The sequence below is a fragment of the Anomaloglossus baeobatrachus genome, chromosome 2 (assembly GCF_048569485.1).
Source record: "Anomaloglossus baeobatrachus isolate aAnoBae1 chromosome 2, aAnoBae1.hap1, whole genome shotgun sequence".
In the NCBI taxonomy this organism is placed as follows: Eukaryota; Metazoa; Chordata; class Amphibia; order Anura; family Aromobatidae; genus Anomaloglossus; species Anomaloglossus baeobatrachus.
The window spans coordinates 732,721,671-732,747,987 of NC_134354.1; the positions used below are offsets into that span (position 1 = coordinate 732,721,671).

The following is a 26,317-nucleotide window of genomic DNA, read 5'->3' on the forward strand; positions in this document are numbered from 1 at the left end:
AAGGTTCGTGGTTTTGTGATTTGCAGCATGGACACTATTTTTTCTCCACATAGCCAGGTAGTTCCTTACCCTGACAAAACTTGCTGGAAACCAGGCTTCGGCATCTTCAATTCGCCCCCACCACCAATCCTTATTTGAAGCTTCAAGGACTCGTATGACATCTCCGGCTTTGAAGGCCAACTCCTGATCATCCATGGTGACATGATCCCATAATGCTTCTGCATAAACTGTGCTACCATCACTTATCAACTGAAACAAGATACAGCAAGAAGAAATGACTAATGTCTTAATTAAAGTAGTGAGCAGTAGTTGAACACACAAAAAAATTGGATATTACCAAATGGAAGGGTGAGTCTTCTTCATGTTAAGCAGACAGGATAGGCAATAAAAATAGCCTACAGACCTACAGATATGCTTTTCCTTAAGACATCCTTGAGGTGTATGGTGCAAGGTGACTATATACATTGAACCAACGCTGGCCAAATCCACAAATATCAAAGGGCTTGGACAATAGTCTGTTGTGTATGGATGCTCCCGACAGATGATGTCAAGGAGAAAAAGGATCCAGTATGTCCCATTTCAGACTGTTGATCCTTTCATTTTCTTAAGAGATAACAACCAACATACAATTCTGGCAGTGACTCTCTTATAGAGAACACAAGGTCTCCCAGTAGAGCGAGCGCTCCTATATATGGGAGGTGTGGGCGAGATAGCTGAAGGTCTAATCAATCGCTTGAACCATTGTTCGACCCACAGTTATATGAAATGTATGGGGTCGTGGGGGGGGGGGGCTTTATTCCTTAGTTTATTTTTCAAAATTGGTCAATTCCCACCACTCCCGAAATCACAAGCCAAAATAACCTATACAGTCATGTTGAGGATAAGAATTAAGTAACCAAAAATACTCAATTCAGCCATTTCATAGACTCAGGTATGTAGTTTAGTTGATGTAACCTAGCACACATGTTTAGGAATGCTTTTGTTTCTTACTAACACACCCATACTAATATATATATACAATATATTAGCATATGTAACAAGGATGGCTCCTACGTCATAGCCAACACCCAAGGTGATGAACCCAAAGCAGAATTCTCAACGTATGGACTGACCAATCTAGCAGAGACTATGCAAATTCCTATACATCCTGAGCCTGACCTGCGATACTTGATTGGACTATATTTTGTCTACACCATTTACTCCTCTAGAACTATAATGTTTTGTGACAATGAACGGGCAGAATCTACGGCATCTGTCGTGAGAGAAAGACATAACTGACTCTTAGTCCGTTATTTTATTCTTTCTTGTGTGCACACATGACATTATAATCTGAACATGGCAGTCAGACCTTAAGGGTGGCTTTACACGCTGCGACATCACTAGCCAATGCTAGTGATGGCGAGCGTGATAGCACCAGCCCCTATCGTTATGCCGATATGTGGAGATCGCTGCCTTAGCGAACATTATCGCTACGGCAGCGTCACACGTACTTACCTGGTTGGCGACGTCGCTTTGACCGGCCTTCCGCCTCCTTTCTAAGGGGGCGGTTCGTTCGGCGTCACAGCGACGTCACTAAGCGGCCGCCCAATGAAAGCGGAGGGGCGGAGAGGAGAGGGACGAACATCCCGCCCACCTCCTTCCTTCCTCATTGCTGGCGTGTGGCAGGTAAGGAGAGGTTCCTCGTTCCTGCGGCGTCACACGTAGCGATGTGTGCTGCCGCAGGGACGAGGATCAACTTCGACCCAGCGACAGCAGCGACATTTGGGAATGGATCCCATGTCAACGAGGAGCGATTTTGGATGTTTTTGCAATGATCCAAAACCGCTCCTAGGAGTCACACACAACGAGATCGCTACAGCGGCCGGATGTGCGTCACAAAATCCGTGACCCCAACGAGATCGCTGTAGCAATCTCGTAGCGTGTAAAGCCCGCTTAAGAGACCCATTGTAGTCTCACCTCAACAGCCATCTTCTCAAACATACAATCAATCAACACACCCAACAAAGATTCTCTGAAAAGTACAATAAAACCGAGGATCAAAGGTCACGCATCTCAATATATGCGAAGTATGCATGAAGAAAATCAATATGGCTGCAGATTCGAAGACACTAAATTCGATGCAACCATATTATAAAACCTATAAAGGGAAAACCACATTAAAAAAAAACAAACAAAAAAAAAAAAACTCCAGTCTTTGCTAGTTGCATAAATGGCACAAGTTTTGGATTGGTGCCCAAGAATATCATACAAAGAACAAATGACAAAGAACTAGACCTACCTCATTAATGGCCAACTGCTCCCCTCCTGGCTGTAGAAATCTGGGACTGGCCTGGTAGCGATCATCAAAGCTGTACTCCTCCTCACTGCCATTGTCGTCAACCAAAGTTGTGGACTCTGCTCCTCCATCAGTAGAGACTGCAGAAGAGCAAAACGGTAAATCAGTGACTACCATGGAAAAAATTTCCAATATTTCCAAATTCTATTTACTGGGATCTGAGACTGACAAATGTTCCACAAAAGTCAGAGCAAGACGTGATCATGGTGACTATTTGTAGTCAAGTGCCTTCACTCTGGTGATGCGGTATAAAACAGCAAGGAAGTACTGGACACACAGATCTGAGATTAATCCTCTATTGTGTGTCTTGTGCTCACAGAACACAATGGTGATATCCATTGGTTAATAATTGTTCCTCTCCTCCCCCATGGAGTTGAATATTCATGTCTGATCTTTTTGGACAATATACATGCGGAGTAGAATTTCAATATTTGCAGATGATACTAAACTCTGCAGGGTAATCAATACAGAGGAGGATAATTTTATATTACAGGGAAATTTATGTAAATTGGAGGATTGGGCTGAGAAGTGGCAATTGAAGTTTAATGTAGATAAATGTAAGGTCATGCACTTGGGTAGAGGAAATAAAATGTATAATTATGTACTTAATTGTAGAACACTGGGTAAAACAGGCACAGAAAAAGACTTGGGTGTATGGGTGGATGGTAAACTTCACTTTAGTGGACAGTGTCAGGCAGCTGCTGCCAGGGCTAATAAAATAATGGGATGTATTAAAAGAGGTATAAGTGTTCATGAAAAAAAGTTCTACCTCTGTACAAGTCACTAGTGCGACCGCACGTAGAATACTGTGTACAATTCTGGTCACCGATATATAAGAAGGACATAGCTGAACTGGAGAGGGTGCAGAGAAGAGCGACCAAGATTATTAGAGGAATGGGGGGGCTGCAATACCAAGACAGGTTATTAAACTTGGGGTTATTTAGTCTGGAAAAACGAAGGCTTAGGGGGATCTAATCACAATGTATAAATATATGAGGGGACAGTACAGAGACCTTTCCAAAGATCTTTTTACACCTAGGCCTGCGACTGGAACACGGGGGCATCCGCTAGGTCTCGAGGAAAGAAGGTTTAATCATAATCACAGACGAGGATTCTTTACTGTACGAGCAGTGAGACTATGGAACTCTCTGCCGCATGATGTTGTAATGACTGATTCACTACTAACATTTAAGCAGAGCCTGGACGCCATTCTTGAAAAATTTAATATTACCAGTTATGTATATTAGATTTTATGACAGGGTGTTGATCCAGGGAACTAGTCTGATTGCCGGATGTGGAGTCAGGAAGGACATTTTTTCCCCATTGGAACTTGTTTGACACATTGGGGTTTTTTTGCCTTCCTCTGGATCAACATGTTAGGCTACGGGTTGAACTAGATGGACTTAGAGTCTCCCTTCAACCTTAAAAACGATGATGATGATACATATCGGGTGGTTATAACATATCAAATTTACATTTAGTATCAATCAGATTTTTTATTAAATCTATTCGGTATTCTGAATCACATTTATGTACATTCATGTCGGCAAAGCATGCATCCTAATGTTTATGGAGGAGGGAGGGGGCGGCCTAAATAAATATCAACTCTGCAAAGCCTGGTTCATTGTTAACCCTGGGGTTGAGAAACCTTTTCATACACATTCATCATCAAACCAGAAAACAGAAGCCGCTGCCGTCATCTGATGTATAAATCAGCCTTGCAGTCTATATAGTCAAACAGCTAATCAGATGCTCATTGCCAGTTATCAGCCAGTGTGAATATAGTGGCGATCGATCGACAATCGAACAAGAGACAAAATGTTCATCGTGTGATTGCATAGTTTATGTCGGCATAAAAACCAGTTGTCGGCAGTAGATCGCCCCGTGTAAACAGGGGATGTGCCATCGACAACATGATGTTTTATAGGGGCAGAATGATACACGTGTTTCCCTGAAAATAAGACAGGGGCTTATATTATTTTCTGCTTTGAAAAATGCTCTAGGGCTTATTTTGGGGGGTTGTATTATATTTCCAGCTGTATTAGTGCCTCAGTATCACACCACAATTTCTCCTGAGCAGAGAGTGCAGCTGCACAGACATACACACTGTTACTCTAAAATCAGTAGTGCCGGCTATTTAAGGGAATGAATATTCACCCTCTTCTTCATCCAGAATATGGTCCATCGGTCTATGTATGCAATAATAGATTTATAATATGATGGGTTATGTAAATTGGTATTAAAATCATACTATCTTTTTGTTACAAAGACCAGTGTCTCCTGCACTTTCAACAATCTGCTGCCCTCTCTAGCGAACTACCATGTTTCACCGAAAATAAGCCCTAACCCGAAAATAAGCCCTAGCAGGATTTTTCGTCCTTTTTGGAGTAGGCTTGAAATATAAGCCCTACTCTAAAAATAAGCGATAGCGGCATACTCAAACTAACCGTATCCTGAAATAGGGCTTATTCATCCTTATTTCAGGATACATAATTCTTATTGTCTCTTCTGTTACACTAAGCCCCGGCTAATTAAGAGAATGAATATTCACCCTCCTCTGCCGTAATCCTGCCCACTGCTTTGAGTCTGTGAAACTGAGATCAATAAAGAAATACATTGTCCATACATTAGGAGCAGTTGTATCAGCTAGTTGGCATGGACATCCACTCCTTTAAGTTGGGTGTAAGCCATTATGGCCCTCTTCCCTATTGAGGGGTGCCTTAGAGGGTGTGATATTTTTAGATATAAGCCCGAATCTTTACATAAATGGTCAGAGATACAAGAGCACATAATTGATGAATTGAAGTCTACTGTTCTCCCTCATCAGTGATTGCATAATAAAATTATACTGACAGCCATAAAACCGCAATCTGCAGGAATCCAGAAGTTGCGCAACACATCGGTAATTAAAATTGTAAATGGCATTGAGATAATCTGTTGCCGGACAGTCCGTTACAGAAAGCCAGGTGCCAGAATACAATATGCCACTGGCTGAATGTATTGCAATATCCAGCTGCACTTGACCCACATGTCTCATCACCAATGTGAGGAAAGTAGTCTCCTAAAGAGCCTACTGATATATATGGGGACTACAATTCCCAGCATGCCCTGCAAGCCATATCAGAGCGGGACATTTTGTGGAACCATTATTCATCATGTTCATACCAAGTACAAGCACTCGGGGCACCCTTGACATGGCCAAACCATTCACTGCACCTTCCCTACTACTTATTTTTTCATCCATCTCTTTTCTCAATTAGCTTCCATAAACTCAGAGGAGTCAATCAAGGAAAAGAGGGATTACAAAAAAGTAGGTGTTTGCCAACAGACTCCCTTGAAGGGTAACTCTACCAATATTTATCCCATTCCATCATTTTGACTTTTGACCAATTAGTGACTGGCTGTCATGTACCCTGCCCCCGCCGGTTACACACCATATCTGACTGTTAGCTTAAAAACAATTAGAAAAAAACAAATAAAAAAAATGTGAATATGAACTGATAAATACGGAGACAGTCAACAACGTAACTCAAACAAGTCCTGTTCTAGGTGGGTCTTCCAAGCTACAAGATCTTCTCCATTTACCGTGAAGCATACAGACCACAAAACGCCACCCTATATGGTTGTTTCCAGGAATATATTAACCATAGAGCAACAGGTCTAGAAGCATCAGACACAGTGGAAATACAAGTCTAGTTCAGGGGAAAGATTCCCTGAAGGGCATTTGTGCAAGTCATCCTGGGTGGAGGTCAATATCGTACGGCTAACTGCAGACCATGAGAGTGCTTGAGGGTCCATGAGTTGTAGTGTGCCCGGTGCCAAAGTATCTGCATCCTCAGGAATTTAGTACAATGGTGAGGGAGGCAGCCATCAGCTCTCTGCTCCAGTAAGCAAGTGTGTCTGAGTTTCAACGCTAGAGGCGCAATGACATCAGGAAATCGCACCTGATTTGCGGAGCACCAGTTCACCCACAGAACAGAGAGGTGCAGCATATCAGGACAACGGAGCTAGGTATATATTATTTTTTTTTTGTCAGTCATTTATTTGTGGAGGGCACTGAGTAGGCATCATTTGTGAGGGGAAACTGTGGGAACATCATACTGTGGGGGTACTGTAGGGGCATCATACTATGGGGGTACTGTGGGTGCACCATACTGTGATGGAGGATAATTGTAGGGGCATCATACTGTGGGGGTACTATGGGTGCACCATACTGTGATGGAGGATAATTGTAGGGGCATCATACTGTGGGGGTACTATGGGTGCATCATACTGTGGTGGAGGATAACTGTAGGAGCATCATACTGTGGTGGAGGATAACTGTAGGGGCATCATACTGTGGGGGTACTATGGGTGCACCATACTGTGATGGAGGATAATTGTAACGGCATCATACTGTGGGGGTACTATGGGTGCATCATACTGTGGTGGAGGATAACTGTAGGGGCATCATACTGTGGGGGTACTATGGGTGCATCATACTGTGGTGGAGGATAACTGTAGGGGCATCATACTGTGGTGGAGGATAATTGTAGGGGCATCATACTGTGGATGCATCTTACTGTGGTGGAGGATAACTGTGGATGTATCATACTGTGCTGGGCGCATCATACTGTGATGGAGGTAAACTGTGAGTGTATCATACTTTGGGGGTGTTGCGGGCGGAGGAGGGGACGCCGCGCTCTCCCACTGCTCGGGTCCGGCTGCCGCGGCCTGCTGCTGCTCGGTGGCTCGAGCGATGGGCCGGATCCCGGGGACTCTAGCGGCGCTCCTCGCCCGTGAGTGAAAGGGGTTTGGTTGTGGGGATTGTTTATTGTCCGTGACGCCACCCACGGTTGTGGTGATTGAGTGTACACCACCGCTGCTCTGGCTGGGGAACCCGGGAGTGATGGTATGGAGCAGCCAGTTGTTGTTTTGCCCCTCTGTGGGTAGGGGTTGGTGATCCCGGGAGCCCAGTGATGGAATTGGGATGGTGGGCAGGCGGGCTATGGGCCTGTGGAGGTGCAGGGGCGCAGGGGCAGCGCTGTGCCGCACAGCACGAAGGTACTCACTCAGCCAGTAAACACGACACAGTTCTCAGTAAACAAACGGCTGGTTGGACGGGTCCCTCGGACGGTTGCGGTGCTGATGTCCCCTGCAGTTGACGGTGACGGTCTCTTCCCTGCACCTATGTGTAGTTGTTTGGTAGCGATGGGCTCCCACCGGTAACCCGCTCCCCGACCTGGATATGTGCCGGGGGAGCTCCACTCTTGCCCACAGGCGCTGGCCCTGGGAAACTGGTGCCTTGGCGGTGGCGATGTCTCCCCTTAACGGTTGGACTGTTGCCTTCAATCGGGACTTAGTTGTTGGGAGACAGACGTCCCCTTCACTGACGGATTTGGCAAATTATGGCGACTCCTAGCCTTGCCGGGATCCGAAAGGCCCCTGCCCTGGTGCTGACTGTTCTTTGTATACCGCTCCGGTACCGCCGGGTCACCACCCGTCCACGGTCCTTTCGGCAACCTCCGAGCAATCTCTCCTGCAGACGGTCACCGCCGTCTGCCAACCTTGCTGTCTCAGTCCGGGGCACACACCCAGACTAACTTCAGGCTTCTTGCTGTCACTTTCTCTGTCACTTTCAACTCTCCTCTTACTGTTTACTCCTTCTACTTCAAACTCTCTAACTGAACTGCCTGGTTTTCCCGCCTCCAGGGCTGTGAACTCCTCGGTGGGTGGAGCCAACCGCCTGGCCCACCCCCTGGTGTGGACACCAGCCCCTGGAGGAAGGCAACAAGGATTTTAGTTTTGACCTTGTGTGTACCTGCAGGGAATGTGGGGTGCATGTGGTGTTGTGACTTGTGACCCCTGGCTTGCCCAGGGCGTCACAGGGGTTCTGTGGGTGCAGAATACTGTGAAGGAGGATAACTGTGGGGGCATCATAAGGTGGGGATGCAGACTATGTGAGGGGATTTACAGTTCTGTGTATCAGTATGTGAGGGCCATTTTTGAGGACTTCATAATACATGAGGGCCACAAAAGGGGAATTGTAGTAGATAAGAACACTAAGGTCATATGCAAACCGTTTTGTTTTTAAAAATATTTGAAATAGCTTCTATTAATTAATATTGTAAAACAACTTTGTTCTTCAAATGCTCATTGTTGTGAGTGTTTTTCTTCTGCTTCAAGTTTTGAAAAATGTTTGGTGGAAGAACATAAAATACATGTCACTTCTTTGCAGCTCCTGATGGAATCTGCCCAAAAGTAGGCAACCAGGCAAATGACGACGCCTGAAAAAAAACAACAAAATTCTTCAAAGCTACTTAAGAAAATGAAAAACTGCTCCAAAAATGATATTTCCTGATGCGATTTTCAGTACAAAACTCTTTTTTGACCACTTCAGTAAAACTCTGTGTGCATAGATGTGGTGCGCAGGACATCCAGTGCACCAGGCAGAGGGTCGGATCCTTTGGGTCAATGGTGGTGGTGGTGGCCGTGCCAGGCACCTGGTGCCCCCATGCAGTGGATAGGACACACAGTCTCTGGGTGTGCAGGAGTTAACACTGCTATTACTGTCCCCTCTGGTAGTGGTACTCTATGGCTTTCTCCATGGTGTTGGTATAGTGGAGGGAGACAGGAGAGTCACGAGACGCTTCAACAGTAAAATAGATGAACTTTACTTGTTTAGCAGCCAAAAGGTACACCGTCATAGTTGGAATAAAGTGTCTAGGAGGACACAGCTCCACAGACTGACAGATCGTGATGGATACAGGGAAAAAGTCACATATGAGGTGTGAGGTTTCCTCCGTCCCACTGGAGTGGCATTCTCCAGCAGACCCCAAAGTTCCATTTCCATCTAACCTTCATGGTGTTGTCGGTTCTCATTTCCTTTATGGGGGACCTCCCTCCAGGCCCGTACTCCTCCTGCGTCCACAGCGTAGCGTTTCTAGTAGCCTAAAGGCACTGTGCTGATCATGGCATACCATCTAGTTAAGGAGATGCAAGTCCTCCGATATCCCACAAGTGGCTTCAGATCAGTCGTCCCCATTCAGCCCACTGGAGTGGGGGTTAGCTAGTGTGTTCCCCTACATGTTCCTGGCATGTGCACTTGCTGAACCCTTAAGGGTACTTTACACGCTGCGACATCGCTAACGATATATCGTCGGGGTCACGTCGTTAGTGACGCACATCCGGCGCCGTTAGCGACATCGCAGTGTGTGACACCAAGGAGCGACGATCAACGAGCGCAAAAATGTGAAAAATCGTTGCTGATTGACAGGTTGTTAATTTCCGTAATATCGTTGCTGTTGCAGGTACGATACTGTTCGTCGTTCCTGCGGCATCACACATCGCTATGTGTGACACCGCTGGAGCGACGAACATCTCCTTACCTGCGTCCACTGGCAAGGAGGAAGGAGGGGGTGGGCGGGATGTTCCGGCCGCTTATCTCCGCCCCTCCTGTTACTGGACGGCCGTTTTGTGACGTCGCTGTGACGCCGAACGCACCTCCCCCTTGAAGGAGGGATTGTTCGACATCAACACCGACGTCGCAGAACAGGTATGTGTGTGTGACGCTGCCGTAGCGATAATGTTCGCTATGGCAGCGATCACCACATATCGCACCAACGACGGGGGCGGGTGCTATCGCTCGCGACATCGCTAGCGATGTTGCAGTGTGTAAAGCACCCTTTACTGTATGGTATGTTTCCATGGTGCAAATTTATTTACAGACTTTCTGCACCAAAAACTGCATCTCTTGGTAGATCCGTTGACAATTCTTTTGCTTTCCCCATGACTCACAATCCAGAAACGTCAGTAGCTGGAAGAAAGATGCAAGAGTCTGTCTGGATCCCAGAAGCTCACTCAGCTTTTATGCACACACTGATAACAAGCAAACAGGTCACCGGTGAGGATGTTTCCTTTATTAGCCATTCAAACCCATGTGTCAACTTCTGTGCATGTTATCAGGCCAAAATTCCCAGGGTATGTGAACTCTTGTTCAGAGTCATTTGGATGTTTTTGGTCGTCATTATGATTGCAAAAAGAGAAAATACCGTATTTTGACAATAAATGGCTTCACCCAACCACTAACCATGAATGGAAAAAAAGATTTTGTGTTATCATTCATGTTCTCTGAAAAAAAGACCAAGAAAGAAAAAATATCTGCCGGGGTATGTAAACTTTTGAGCACCACTGTAGCTATTTTGTCCACCTCAACTTTTCCTGGCCAAAACGTGGTATAACTAAGCAGTGACCAGTTTGATTCCATTTTCACAGTGAACCATCTACCTATGGGAATAAATCCCTTTCATTACTGAGGTGCGAAGTAATAAGTGCCTCACACTTAAAGGGGATGTCCACTACTTGGACAACCCCTACTCATTCCCTTTGTTCACATTGGTAAAAATAAATAAGCCTATAGCTCGTTGGGTGCAGCTACTGCTCCAGCGATGTCTGAAGCCATGTTACTGGGTCCCATGTGACATTGTTATGACATACGAGCCCTGCGACCAATCAGCGCCCGGAGCCTGTCTCCCCACCTTTGGACAATTGAACAGGATGTGAGTGCAGCGCTGACTTCCTGCTCAAATGTCCCAAGGCGAGAAGGAAGAAGCCGGCTCTGATTTTTCATGGGTCTCATGTGTCTTAATGTCACGTGGGCTTTGGAAACGTAGCTTCAGACATTGCTGGAACTACGGCCGCACCGGAAGTGAGTATAGGTTTATTTATTTTTACGGCGGTGAACAAGGGGAATGAGTAGGGTGGACAGCCCCTTTAATATGACATGATTAGCGCTGAGCTAATGGACAGACTGCAGTAGATCTTGACAATTCTCAGTAGTTTTGTAACCCCCCCAAAATTGACCCCGGCAAAGTTTGCAGGCTACTAAGTGTATGACTAAGCGCAATGTGCCTTCCGCAGCTGTAATATCAGCCATGGGAAGTGTGAAAAAGCCTTGCATGTGCATTCGTAGAGCAGATGCTGTGAAGAAAACCATTTGTTCCACTTCATTTCTACCTGCGGAATGAGATGCCACCGGGGATCATTTCCTGAGACCGGCCTGGTAGTAGCTCAATAACGAGCGCACAGCACACCGGACCGGGATTATAGACTGCTGCCTAATTCTCTGCGGAGCACATCTGTCATGAAGCCTTCTGTTCTCAATACTGCAATGCTCAAAATGCTGCTTTATTAATTTCTTCATGAGTGTGAAATAAAATAAGTATATATATTATACATACACACATATATATACACACACACACACACACACACACACACACACACACACACACACACACACACACACACACACACACACACACACACAATCTACTACCATTATTTATTTTTTATATACATTTCTGGACAACCCCTCCAAAATGACCTTTTGTCTCCAGAAACAGCGCCAGCTCCATCCATAGTTTGAGTCTGGTATTGCAGTATATCCTTGGATGAGATGCAGACTAAGGGGTACTTTGCACGCTGCAACATCGCTAGCCGATTGTAGCGATGCCGAGCGCGATAGTCCCCGCCCCCGTCGCACATGCGATATCTTGTGATAGCTGCCGTAGTGAACATTATTGCTACGGCAGCTTCACATGCACTTACCTGCCCTGCGACGTCACTCTGGCCGGCGACCCGCCTCCTTCCTAAGGGGGCGGGTCGTGCGGCATCACAGCGACGTCACACGGCAGGCGGCCAATAGAAGCGGAGGGGCGGAGATGAGCGGGACGTAAACATCCCGCCCACCTCCTTCCTTACGCATTGCCAGTGGACGCAGGTAAGGCGATGTTCCTCGCTCCTGTGGCTTCATACACAGCGATGTGTGCTGCCGCTGGAGCGAGGAACAACATCGTACCTGTCCCTGCAGCGAAATTATGAAAATGACCGACACTACACAGATCACCGATTTTCGACGCTTTTGCGATCGTTTATCGGTGCATCTAGGATTTACAAGTTGCGACGTCGTTACCGGCGCCGGATGTGCGTCACTTTCGATTTGACCCCGACGATATCGCAGTAGCGATGTCGCAACATGCAAAGTACCCCTTAGATACAGCCAATAAACAAGAGTGGCGCTGCTTTTCATGGATTTTTTTGTAACCCAGAGATACCCTTAGGGTACTGTTCCACTTGCGTACAGCTTCTGATGCGAGAGCATAATGACCCTCTGCTGCGAGCGTCAGCCGAGGGTCATGCGACTGTGATGTGATCTTACGAGTGTACTGTGTACGATTATAGACAGCTGCGGAGAAGATGGAGGGAGCACTTTCTCCCCATCTCCTTCGCAGCCTGTCTCTGCGTATATCACACTGCGGTCGGACGGCATACCAGTGCGAGGTTTTACACTCTCCCGTAGACTTGTATGGGGGTGTGTGAGAGCCGAGACTCGCTGCCAAACGCAGCGTGCTGCGATTCATTCCACATGCTGCTATGGCATCAGAAATCAATCACAGATGGACATTGTCTCATAGTCTTGCAAAGACTCAGTGCTTTAAAGAATATTTCAATCATTGGCATCAGTGACCATTCCTTAATATAATTTTATTAAGATAATCTGTCAACAGGTTTTTGCTATGTAAGCTGAAGGTAGCATGCTGTAAGGGGTACTTTGCACGCTGCGACATCGCTAGCCGATGCTAGCGATGCCGAGCGCGATAGTCCCCGCCCCCATCGCAGCAGTGATATCTTGTGATAGCTGCTGTAGCGAACATTATCGCTACGGCAGCTTCACACACACTTACCTGCCCTGCGACGTCGCTCTGGCCGGTGACCTGCCTCCTTCCTAAGGGGGCGTGTCGTGCGGCGTCACACGGCAGGCGGCCAATAGAAGCGGAGGGGCGGAGATTAGCGGGACGTAAAGATCCCGCCCACCTCCTTTCTTACGCATTGCCAGTGGAAGCAGGTAAGGAGATGTCCCTCGCTCCTGCGGCTTCATACACAGCGATGTGTGCTGCCACAGGAACGAGAAACAACATCGTATCTCCTATTGGTGCGACATTATGGAAATGTCTGACACTACACAGATCACCGATTTTCGACGCTTTTGCGATCGGTTATCGGTGCTTCTAGGCTTTACACGTTGCGACGACGTTACCGGCGTCGGATGTGCGTCACTTTCGATTTGACCCCGACGATATCGCAGTAGCGATGTCGCAACGTGCAAAGTACCCCTTAGGGTTAACAGAGGATTCAGGACTGCTTGTTTTGGCAAGGTCCCATCTATTGTTCTTTTTGCCATGTTTGATAAGCAGCAGGACTTATCATTACAGGACTACAATGTCACGCACACAGCAGTCTGACAGCTCACTGTCAATGTACAATCTCTATAGAGAGCCTGGTGTGGGTGGGGACACCCCTCTCCGCTCTGCTACATGGCCAAATCTAAAAATTCAGATTGTGCAAGAACGGCTGCAGCCACTAATCTAAGTGATACATCATTGGATTCAGCGCCTCTTTGCCTACATCATACTGTTCTCAGATGAGGTAGCAAAAACCTGCTGACAGATTCCCTTTAATTAAACAGGACCTGTCACTTGCCCCATAAATACATAATTTGTTTTACATAATGTAAATGCCGCTCTTCTCCTAATTCTGTCATGGCTATTCTTTTGTTTCTGCTCCTCTCTGTTCCTGAGCTATGGAACTGTCTTCTATGTACATAAATCTAGTATTTTTAGCCAAGTGGGCTTGGTCATCAACTCTTCTCCACAGGTGTAGTCTTAAGGCCACACCCACTTGGATCACAGGACTAAATTTATATACGTGGAAGGAAGTACTTTATCTCTGGATCGGAGAGGCGCAGAAACAGAAGAAAAAGAATGCCAGATTCAAGAGAACATATAAGAAATGACATTTATGGCAAGTGACAGGTCCTCTTTAAAGGGAATCTGTCACTAGGTTTTTGCTCCCTGATTTGAGAGCAGCATAATGTAGAGGCAGAGACCATGATTCCAGCGATGTGTCACTTACTGAGCTGTTTGCTGTCATTTTGATAAAATCAAAGTTTTCTCTGCTGCAGATCTAGCAATTATACAGAGCGCTATTACTTATATAGTCCTGTAATGATAATCTACTGCTGATTAATCAACAATTTAATGAAAACTACACTAAGCAGCCCAGTAAGTGACACATCACTGGAATAAGGATCTCTGTTCCTACATTATGCTGCTCTCAGATTAAGTGGCAAAAACATGGTGACAGATTCCCTTTAAGTACAATAATTACATACAAAGTGTCTGACAAGGTCACATGCTCAATATCCCTCACGTATCAGTGCCATTGATGAGATACAGTCTGCAGCATACAGCTATATGATGGGTTTACATGGATTTAGAAATCCCCTATCACCTTGTATATCATTATTGGATGGCTATACGGAAAAGGTTTATCAGGGTGGCACGGTGGCTCAGAGGTTAGCACTGCAGTCTTGCCGTGCTGGGGTCCTAGGTTTAATTCCCACCAAGGACACTATCTGCAAGGAGTTTGTATGTTCTCCCCGTGTTTGCGTGGGTTTCCTCCGGGTTCTCCGGTTTCCTCCCACACTCCAAAAACATACAGATAGGGACCTTAGATTGTGAGCCCCAATGATTTTATGAAAACTACACTAAGCAGCCCAGTAAGTGACACATCGCTGGAATCAGGATCTCTGTTCCTACATTATGCTGCTCAGATTAAGTGGCAAAAACCTGGTGACAGACTCAATGTCCAATGGGACTGATCCAATGGGGACAGTGTTGCCAATATATATATGTAAAGCGCTGTGGAATTAATAGTGCTATATAAATGAATAAATAATAATAATAATAATTGTAAGAATTTCCAAATATATTCCTTATAAGTTTGAGAAATGGTGGTAAATTGTATCTGCCGCTACCTGAATGATACGGATCCCCGGGCTTTGTAATATTCTGGCCAAGATGCCGGTTACTTCACACTTTATCATACACTTACAATTCTTAAGATTCCCAATAATACATCAGGGAAAGAGTTAAAAGTGTGAAGACGTCCTCCCCTAATCTGGAATTTTCCGAAATAACGTGGATATAAAATCTGGAATTACAGCAGTAATTGATTCTCCTCTTGCCTTTCGGTAAAGCAGAGCACAAATCCTAATCCTGGTTTCTGGCTCGCGCCGGCCGTCTGCAGCACATCAGCAGTACCCACATCCCAAACTACAGACGGACCCCGCCATCAGCAGCACCTACCCGTGTGAAGACTTTCCAGACTCCAGAATCGTGTCATTTCCCCTCTGGCCACCATGCTTTAATAGGAAAGCAAGTAAAAAAATTCACAAAAAAAAAAAAAGGATAAAAAAAAACAAAAACAGCAGCTACAACGAAAAAAGCAAAGACGCTGCGTCAACATCAGAGGATACTGCTACGAGGCGGCTGTGGAAAGAGCTTATTCACTGCCTCCATCCTCCACGCCTGCAGCTCAGGCCAGACTAGGAGGGAACTGACAGATCAACGTTATGTGTTGCTGCAAATTTGGCTGCTAAAATGACGACACCATGGGGTACCCTTAGGGAGGAAGCGAAAACACTAAACATCAATACGAATGCAGTCTACCAGCCGGCTCTGCTACCAACCAGACTATAAAACGGAAGGAGCCGGATATCAGCTCCAGCATCATCTGCAGCCACTGCAACATACATTTTAAAAGTTTATATTCTTCAATTAGTTTTAAAGTGTTTTAGTTATTTTTATGCCTCAAGGAGATATTTTGTATTTGGTATGTAGGATATTGAAAAAAAAAGAAGAGCAGAAAAATTCGGTATCTGAGGAGCGGCACCTGTAGAGACTTGTACGGTAACGTGAGAGGCAAGCTTCAGGAATACAGAGCAATGAGCACTATCCACAGTTTATTTACGGCAGATGGTCATGTTTAAATTTGAATTAGACTGGATTCAAACATCCGTATGGAAAAACGACCATATAATCTAAGAAATACTGAGGGCACATCCTACCTTTCTAATGTGAACAGGTTCAAACGGAACATGAAACATAGTAACAAAAAGGCTCACATAAAACTGGCCATTTTTGTGTCCTAAGTAGCTCAATTTTATAATGCCAAGATATGTGTAATAATGAATATGGGAATATAGACATGTATTACTGCTATGAAAAACAGATAGGACTCAAAAATGGCCAGTTTTATGTGAGCCCAACAGCCAACGCCAAGGCAACCTCTTTTTGTTGGGTCCCTATCAAACTAATGACTCTGTTTGGGTTAAAAAACCTACAATTTGTGGGTGGACAGGAACCTAAAAATGGAGAATTAAAATCGCCTAAGGCTGAAGAGTAGGAGCGCTCAATCAGAAGGGATAACCCTGTAATCTAAAAAAAAAAAAAAAACGATGGCACATCCTACCTTTCTTTTGTGTCCTAGGTATCTCAATTTTATAGTGATATGTGTAATAATGAATATGGGAATATAGACATGCATTACTGCTATGAAAAACATGGAAAAATTGAGATAGTACTCAAAAATGGCCAGTTTTATGTGAGCCCAACAGCCAATGTCAAGGCAACCTCTTTTTGTTGGGTCCCTATCAAACTAATGACTCTCTTTTGGTTAAAAAAAAAACCCCTACAATTTATGGGTGGACAGGAATCTGCAAATGGAGAATTAAAATAGCCTAAAGGGTGCTTTACACGCTGTAACATCGCTACCGTTATATCATCGGGGTCACGTTGTTAGTGACGCACATCCGGCGCCGGTAGCGACATCGCAGCGTGTGACACCAAGGAGCGACGATCAACGATCGCAAAATCGTTCAAAAATGGTGATCGCTGACACATCACTCCTTTTCTTAATGTCGTTGCTGCTGCAGGTACGATGTTGTTCGTCGCTCCTGCGGCAGCACAAATCACTTTGTGTGACACCGCAGGAACGAGGAACATCTCCTTACCTGCCTCCACCGGCAATGAGGAAGGAAGGAGGTGGGCGGGATGTTACGTCCCGCTCATCTCCGCCCCTCCGCTTCTATTGGACGGCTGCCGTGTGACGTCGCTGTGACGCCGCACGAACCGCCCCTTAGAAAGGAGGCGGATCGCCGAACAGAGCGACGTCGCAGGGCAGGTAAGTCCGTGTGACGGTTGTTAGCGATGTTGTGCGCCATGGGCAGCGATTTGCCAGTGTCGCACAACTGATGGGGGCAAGTATGCTCGCTAGCGATAGAGGTACCGATATCACAGAGTGTAAAGTACCCTTAAGGCTGAAAAGCAGGAGAGCTCAATGAGAAGGCATAACCCTGTAATTTAAGAAAAAGACTGATGGCACATCCTACCTTTCTAATGTGAACAGGTGCAAACGGAACATAAAACATAGTAACAAAAAGGCTCACATAAAACCGGCCATTTTTGTGTCCCAAGTATCTCAATTTTTTAGTGTTAAGATATGTGTAACAGTGAATATGGGAATATAAACATGCATTACTGCTATGAAAAACATGTAAAAATTAAGATATGACTCAAAAATGGCCAGTTTTATGTGAGCCCAACAGCCAATGTCAAGGCGACCTCTTTTTGTTGGGTCCCTATCAAACTAATGACTCTGTTTGGGTTAAAAAACCTACAATTTGTGGGTGGACAGGAACCTACAAATGGAGAATTAAAATTGCCTAAGGCTGAAGAGCAGGAGCGCTCAATCAGAAGGGATAACCCTATAATCTAAGAAAAAGACTCATGGCACATCCTACACTTCTAATGTGAACAGGTGCAGACTGAACATGAAACATAGTAACAAAAAGGAGACTGTTGAATTCTCTTGTGCTAAGATATGTGGAACAATGAATATGGGAATTTAGACATCAATTACTGCTATGAAAAACATGTAAAAATTGAGATACTTAGCACACAAAAATGGCCAGTTTTATGTGAGCCCAACAGCCAATAGCAAGGCGTCCTCTTGTTTTTTGGGTCCCTATCAAACTAATGCCACATATCTTAGCACTACAGAGAGCATCTGTCTCCTTTTTGTCAGTACATTTTATGTTCAGTTTGCACTGTTCACATTAGGAAAAAGACTGATGGCACATCCTACCTTTCTAGATTGCAGGGTTAGCCCTTCTGATTGAGCACTCCTGCTCTTCAGCCTTATGCGATTTTAATTCTCCAGTTGCAGGTTCCTGTCCGCCTATAAATTGTAGTTTTTTTTAATCCAAAGAGAGGCAGTTAGTTTGATAGGGACCCAACAAAAAGAGGTCATCTTGCTGTTGGCGGTTGGGCTCACATAAAACTGGCCATTTTTGTGTGCTAAGTATCTCAATTTTTACATGTTTTTCATAGCAGTAATGCAGGTCTATATTCCCATATTCATTTTTCCACATATCGTAGCACTAGAGTGCAACCGTCTCCTTTTTTGTTTTTGGAAAAGCAACCAGTCATACCTAAAAATTGGAGATGTGCCAGGCTCCGTGTTTAGCTCATTGTAGATGGGTATGGGAGCTGCCTTTACATCCCATACATTATTACATGAGGTGATTATTTTTCCATGGAGATCTTAGGTCCCTGAGGAAAATCGGCATTGTGCATCCGCATACTGGATATAATGTGTTCGGGTGCGCTCGGTTTCCGATCCATGGTGCACAAGGACAGCACACAACGGTTATACTCATCTGAACAAGCCCTGACCTCTGCTCATTAGGGTATGTGCACATAGCTCCTTAAGACATAAAAAAGTTCAAAAAGACAGAACATATGCACAGCAAATCGTTCTGACATTGCTGTGCATATGTTCATTCTTTTTGTGGTTTTCTTAATGCTTTATTGTAACTGGGTTCAAGATGGACTCTACCAGTAAAATACATTGTGGGCACATACAGTACCTTTAAATGGGAATTCATTCTACCCCCCAAAACAGACTACATGTCTATGAGCTTAAAAGGGAATCTGTCCTCTGATTTTTTTTCTACCTCATCTGAAAGCGACATGATGTAGACAAAGAGATTCTGAATCCAACGATGTATCACTTAGATTACTGGCTGCAGCTGTACTGACATAATCAAAGATTTTAGTTTAGGCATGTAGCAGAGCTGAGAGGGCTGTCCCGCCAACATCAGGCTCTCTATAGAGATTGACACCTCTCTGTCAATGTACAATCACAAGAGGGGTGTCGGACTGCCATGCGAGTGACTTTGTAGTCCAGCAATGATAATCATTAGGTGATAAAGCCTTTAGTTTACATATACAACAGCACACAGCCTGATGAGAGGCATAGTTGATTTTTATTTTTTTTAACCCCTACAGTGTGCTATCCTCAGATTACATAGAAAAATTCTGGAGATTCCCTTTAAAAAAAAATTCCTTTATTAAACAAAAACGCTATTTTGTGGTAGAAATATCCATGTTAGAAATTATATCCAAATGAGACCAGAAAGGCCGTGGGCATCAAAGAGCACATCAACTGTCCCAGCTCCCAGCTCCATTTTCAGACTAAGACTCTGCCCTCAACTAAGTAATTGACCGTGATCACCTCTGCAGCATGTCAATCACCTAGTGGAGGGAGGAGTTAGGCTAAGTATGGCGCGGAGGGCCGATGGCAGAGGAGGTGCTACCTGCCCACCCTGAGCACTTCAAGCCTCATTTGTTCATCACTTCTATCGGCTATGTACACCCGGATCGCTTTTTGCTGCAGATATCGATGCGTTGGTTTTTTTTTTGTTTTAGAACTCTGCACCAAAATCATCATGCCTATCCTGAACCAGCAAAGTCTATGAGATTTCTGAAGTGCTGTGAGCACATTGCTTTCTTAATTCCTTGCAGATTTGGTGCAGAAAAAATCTGCACTCTCTCAATTGTACAGGTGTTTTTTTTCCTGCCTTTTTTTAGCCCTTGCAGCCGTTGATTTCATTAAAAAAAAAAAAAAAAAGCATGAGAAAAATGCACCAAAAAAGCATGTTTTTTGGTACGTTTTTCTGCCATAAAAAGGTACAGATTTCATGCAAAAAAATTCTGCACCAAATCTGCAGCGTGTGCACATAGCCTAAAGTGGATTTCTGCTTCACTAGGTGAATGACATGTGCAGCAGCCCTATCTAATTGTCCAGCAAACCCTGAAACATAACCTATTTAAACATTTTATTTTGATCTAGAGGGTTTTCTCCTTCCTCACGAACCACAGTTCTTGCCCATGAGGACTTAGGCTACAATGTACTATATGGCCAACATATAACTATCTTTACAGGAAATTTCTGCATTCAGAAGTTGTGAAGTAGTTGTGATTGTGAAACCAGTCCTTTAAAAAGGGACTCTCAACAGATTTCTGCAATGTAACCTGAAGACAGCATGCTGCAAGAGTTAAAAGAGACTTCAGCCCTGCAGCGGTTATCTCAGTCTTTTTTGTTTACCTGCAATGTTAGCCTCTTCTCTTTATCATTAGTGGGTCTCAGCAGCATATGAGCTCTAGTCTGACGCCGCCCTCCTCTGTGATTAGCAGCTTCTGTCTATGGAAATGTGCACTGAAAGTCCTGTGTGGACAGGAACAGCTCTCCCAGCTCTGCTACATGCAAAATCTCAAATCTTTCACTGTGTCAGAACGGCTGCACACAGTAATCTAAGTGATACATCATTAAACTCAGGGTCTCTTTGCCTACATCATGCTGCTCTCAGATTCTCAGATGAGGTAACTGAAGTGATGGTACAGGGGCACCTCTGGCTGTGTAGTCGTGGCACTGATGCTGAGGCTGCCCCCTGGTTCCACCACTTCTTTAACCTCAGGACCTGACTTGAATGTGCAGTGTGTGACGTCTCTCTCACCGGCCGATGCACAAAGAGTCTTCAGGCAAAAGTTGAGATGCATAAAAACTGACATTTATTCAGGCACAAAGTAACACTCCGGTCAGCAGATTCCGGCAATATTGGTGGAGCTGGGGACAACCTGCCCTAACGCACCCTCTGGTGGGGATATGCCCTAGACACTCTTCTTCTCCGGGCTCCCACTCTCCGGTCAAGCACGCACTGGACCCACACCAGCGGAATAGACCCTGAGGTTGCGTCCACCTCCTTTACTCCGGTGTCCCTTGATGTTCCGCTCACACACTCACACTTGCCGCTGCAGATGTTCACTGACTGCTGTCCCGGATCCTTCTCACTGCACACACACAGCCCTTCCCTAGATATCCAGCCGACTCCTCCTCCCCGGTGGCAACAGCCGTCCCACCCGGCCACTAGGGGGTGCCCTAATACACAAAATCACATACAGTAATAAAATTCAACATTTTTAATAATAACAATGCCGGGTAACTATGCTGAACTAGTAGGGGGTAGGCCCACCCACTACATGCCTCCCCTCTTAAAATCCGAGCCTCCCGGCAAGGCTCTTAACAATAAACATATTAAGACAATAAAACCTTTTAGGTCAGTCCACAACAACGGCTCCAGTTCAGCGGCGCTCCCGGTCTGCAGGGGCGCTTAGTGGCACAGCAGCGCTCCCGGTCTCTACGTAGCGCCCGGAGGCTCAACAGCGCTCCCGGTCTTAGATGGGCGCCCGGAGGCTTCGACAGCGCTCCCGGTCTTTGCTGGAGGCGCCCGGAGGCTTCGACAGCGCTCCCGGTCTTTGCTGGAGGGCAACAGGCCCGAAAAAACTTTTAAAAGAACTTCTGCCGGTTAAACAGCACCGGACTTAAACAACAGATGAGCAATCAGCACTTACTCTGAGGGCCAGGCCCGCTTCCATTCTTCCGCTTGCGCCTGGATATAAGCTCCCAAAGATTGTCCCGGCTGGCGGCGGATTCTTCTAAAGGCCACAGGGGCGAAAGGCGGCTCCACGGGCACAGCTGCTGCAGCTCCTCGCGGGGGTGATGGCGTCTCTGCCCGAGATGGTGGCGCGGGTGGCGTCGCGTCCAGCATGATGACCGGCTTGTTGGTAACGTTTTGGGTTACCGCTACCACAGATGGAATCTTCTCCGGGTCAATGGTCGGTTCAGACGCTGCTTCCGGAACAGCAGCCATGGTACGCCGGGGGTGAGAGGGCTCGGACGGGACCGGTCTGGCATGGCTCCGGCGCCGCTCTTGTTGCTCCTCCCACTCCAGCTCCTCTTGCCACAGTGCCGCTTCCCGGTCCGATGGCATGCGGTTAACGGCCACTGCAAACAGGCCGCGACTTCCCGCGTCCGGCAGAAATTGGACCTTCTCGCCCGGCCAAAGGGTGTGAAGGCGCCTGGGCAACCCCTCCACGTCCAGGTGGACTATATTATAGAAATAGTCGTCCCCGGTGCTGATCTCGCGGATGAAGCCGTACCCCTCTTTCTGGTTGAATTTTACAACCACGCCGGTAGTAAACTGCAGGGCCAGCTCCTCTCCGCCCGGACCGGACAGCATCTTCCGGACAAGGTTTTCGGCCAGAAGACGTTCCTGAACAGGGTCGGGCTTCGGGGACGGAGCTCTGGGGTGCGGCTCAGCGGGCGGGACGACTACCGGGTCCCAGACGAAGCCACGGTTATCCTTCTCCAGACGCTCGGCAAAGTCTTCAGCCGACTCCGACAAAGGAGCACATGGTGGAGTGGCGGCGTCAAGCTGTGAGGTCTCCCACGGGAAGGCTGTAATTCCCGGACGATTTCCTGGTGGAGTAGCATAAGTCGCCCTCACTTCAGTGATAGTGTTCCCGGTCTGTGCGTCCCAGGTGGTCTTCCAAGACACTTTATCCGGGCGTGTAGAACCTCCCGGTCCGATGGGAAGATCCACCAAGGCCGCCTCACTGGCAGGAGCGAACCTGGGTCGGCCCCGGCCTAAGCTGATCAGAGCCATGGTGGTAGCTAATTCCTCGGGTTGTCCAAGTGCTGCCATTGTGGCGCCCCTGACCTGGTCAGGCACCACTGAGTACTGCACCCATGCTGGGGACAGTACAATACAGGTAATCCAGAAGGCTGACAGGGGTGTGGAACACAGGCGCATAGTGATCAGGTCTCACACATGTACCCATGAGAGGACCCCTGGGGATCCCAGGAGGGGGCAAGCCTTCACCTTCACTGGAATAGTGGAGGGGGTAGAGCCTCCATCTCCTCTCAAGGGGTGTGGTGGAGAGTCTGGTTGCTAGGTGGCGTAGGCAAGAACAGGAGAGGAGGAGCAGTGAGTCAGTTAGAGCAGAACTCCATAGGGCTCAGTGAGGAGCAGACCTGTGGGGCTGTTGCTGTCTAACAGCGCCCGCGCAGTGGCTACAGACGGGGGAGAACGGTCAACTAGGAGTGCTGCCTGAAAGCCAGCTTCAGCTAGAGAGTGCACGGAGTGGGAAGTAAGGAGACTGCTAGAGAGCACCAGGCCCAACCGGGCGGCAGATCCCGAAGCGAGGATAGATTCACCTTTCCCTGCTAAACCTGCCGGTGTGGGGCTCCTAAAGCCCACACCACAACACTACAAAAGCCGCAGCCACGTAACCACAAGTTTGGGCCCATAGGTCATAGGAGGCAAGAGGCTGGAGTGGCCTGGTCCGGGGAACAAGCACACGGCAAACAACAAGGGGAGAGAGGCTGCAGCGTCTTCCCTGGGTGACCCCCATAGGGACTAAAAGTCGGGGTCACCCCAAACCACCAAGGGCTAAGGAAGGCGAGTCAGTAGTCACCCTCATAAAGTCAGCCTGAAGGATACCTGGTTCCCACCTGGTTCATCTCAGCTACGCCCGGGCTACTCACCCTGCCATCAAATGTGAGTAAAGCCCTTGAAAGACATTCCTGCTTGTGTGGTCATTCTGCGCCTTGTGGTACTACAAACTCACACCGGGCTCTGGGGCTTGCCTCACTCTCAGGAGGCTACTACATCCGACTGCACCCACCATCAGCCCCAGGCGTCCCCTAACCTGCAGTGGCGGTCCCCACTGACCGCAATACTGAGAGTGGCGTCACGATCAAACAAGAAGATTTCCTACCAGTGACGGAGATCCAGCAACGTGGAGTCCCTGAAGGTAATGCACCGACACCGACACTACACCTGCGGGGCTTCACATCTGGCGTCACGAACAGGATAAGGACTAGACCTGTTCAGACAGGTGACCATGTGCCTAGGCGGTCCGCTTGAAAAATTGGAAGCGCCGCCATATTGCCACCATGAAAAGCGCGCTGAAAAACAACAGCAGCCCGCGCTGGAAGAAGTTACCGCCCACGAAGAGGTGTGGCTACCCAGAGATCCCCTGCAGAGTTCTGAGCTTGCCGGCTGTGAGAGCGGAAGCGTCGAGAAACGGCGAGAGAGAAGGGAAGCCACAAACCTGCTGCTGCAGAGAGCAGAAATGGAATCCAGACGCGGATACCCAGAACCAGGCACTGCTGCCTGGTGGTGCCGAGAGCTTGCCATCTTCTGCGACCGGCTGGAGGCCGGGATTGTGCGACAGCTTAGGGAAGAACGCACGGAGCTCCTGGAGATGGCTGCGGCGGTGCGGACCTACGAGGAGGGAGCCGCGCGACGCATGTCAGACCGAGTGGCGACGACGCAGACCCCGATGCTGCCACAGATGGGTGAGTCGAGTGATGCCCCGGCCAGCGCAAGTGCCCCGACCCCTGCTGCCACGCCCGCGGTCCCGGAAGAGGCGCCCGGCACGGCGCCACCGAACCAGGCCGCAGCCACGCTAGGTGCGGCCCGCCAAGCCCAGGCCGCTGCAGCGATGCCCCGCCTGTCCCGCAGGGCTCCGACCACCACGGCAGTGCTCATCCGTGCTGCAGGTGTGACGCTGACCCAGGCTGCCACCCTGCTGAACCCGGTCCGCCAAGACCCCAACGCGGCAGCGACGCTCGTCCGCGCCGCAAGTGATATGCTGAACCAGGCCGCAGCCCCGCCGGGTGCGGCCCGCCAAGCTCCGATCACTGCAGCGACGCCCGACTCAGCCTGCACGGACCCCATCGAGGCTGCGACGCCAAGTGAGACCGCGGCTGCAGTGTCCAGTCCGGCCCGCCAGGAACCGGCCGCGACAGAAACGCCAATTCAGGCCGCCGCCATACAGGGCGCGGCCCGCCAAGACCAGGCCGCCGCCATACAAGGCGCGTCCCGCCAAGACCAGGCCGCCGCCATACAGGGCGCGGCCCGCCAAGAAGAGAAGACTACCTCATCATTTTCCCCGGCCTGCAAGGCCAGAGCAGACACCGCTCCCCAGTCCACAGAGGTCCCTGCTAGGAAGACCCTGATAGGAGAGGACCCCGAATACTGGAAGCTGAAGGCTGACCTAGAGGCCCAGTTCCCACAAGAGATGGTGGATCGGTACCTGCTCCCTCCGTATACCCCCAAGGAGATTCAGACAACTCCTGCAGCTGCGCCAGAGAGTCCACCGCCCAGACCAGCTGAAGAAAGCCCATCCCCAGCACTGCCACCAAAGGAGTGCAGCGAAGAACTAAGGGGGAGAGGAGACCATGAGGCAGAAGGGCTGACTCCGACGCCAACCGCAGCAGACCCCTACCCAGAGCCGGAGATGCTGCCCTATTCCCGCTGGGAGGAGGAAGACTTGACACCGTCAGCAGATGAAGATCAACCTAAAGACCTCACCTGGAAGCCTGCAAGCATGAACCCAGCCCGCAAGACACGGCGCAGCAGAACGCAGGTTGCTCCAACACCGCAGTCTCCAGAGCAGAGGGAAGTCACGGTCAGAGACCTGGAGGAGAAAAGGTGCCTAAGAAGGTCCAAAGCCCAGGCTAGAGGACCCCTTTACAGAGGAATAGTAGAGGACTTCAATTTGAAAAGCGGATACGGCTTCATTGTAGTAAAAGGAATAAAAGAGGGCATATTTGTAAATCGGAGAGATGTTCAAGCCCACCTGCCCAGAGGACATTCAGGCAGAAATTTGAAAATTGGGGACTTAGTACAGTTCACCTTGCATCAAGGAGAAAGGGGCTACTATGCCTTAGACGTAGCACCATGTCCCAGACAAGAAAGACAAGAAAGACAAGAAAGACAAGAAAGACAAGAAAGACAAGAAAGACAAGAAAGACAAGACAGAGATAAAGAAACAGATGCAGAAAAGGAAACAGACGAAGATCAAGAAAGGAAAGATAAAGATCCTACAGATGAAACAACCACAGACAAAG

At 47.7% G+C, this 26,317-nt stretch overlaps 1 protein-coding gene across 4 annotated transcripts in view; it reads right to left on the reverse strand.

The window, feature by feature from the left end:
• The window catches only part of SPATA13 (spermatogenesis associated 13), a 118,406-nt gene that overhangs the window by 33,448 nt on the left and 58,641 nt on the right, over positions 1-26,317 (reverse strand). For all 4 annotated transcript variants that reach the window (XM_075337382.1, XM_075337381.1, XM_075337380.1 and 1 more), the window contains 2 exons: positions 2,279-2,415; positions 70-249 (listed from right to left, as the gene is read on the reverse strand). In XM_075337382.1, the coding sequence (XP_075193497.1) occupies positions 70-249; positions 2,279-2,415 (317 nt within the window). The remainder of the gene's footprint in view (positions 1-69; positions 250-2,278; positions 2,416-26,317) is intronic.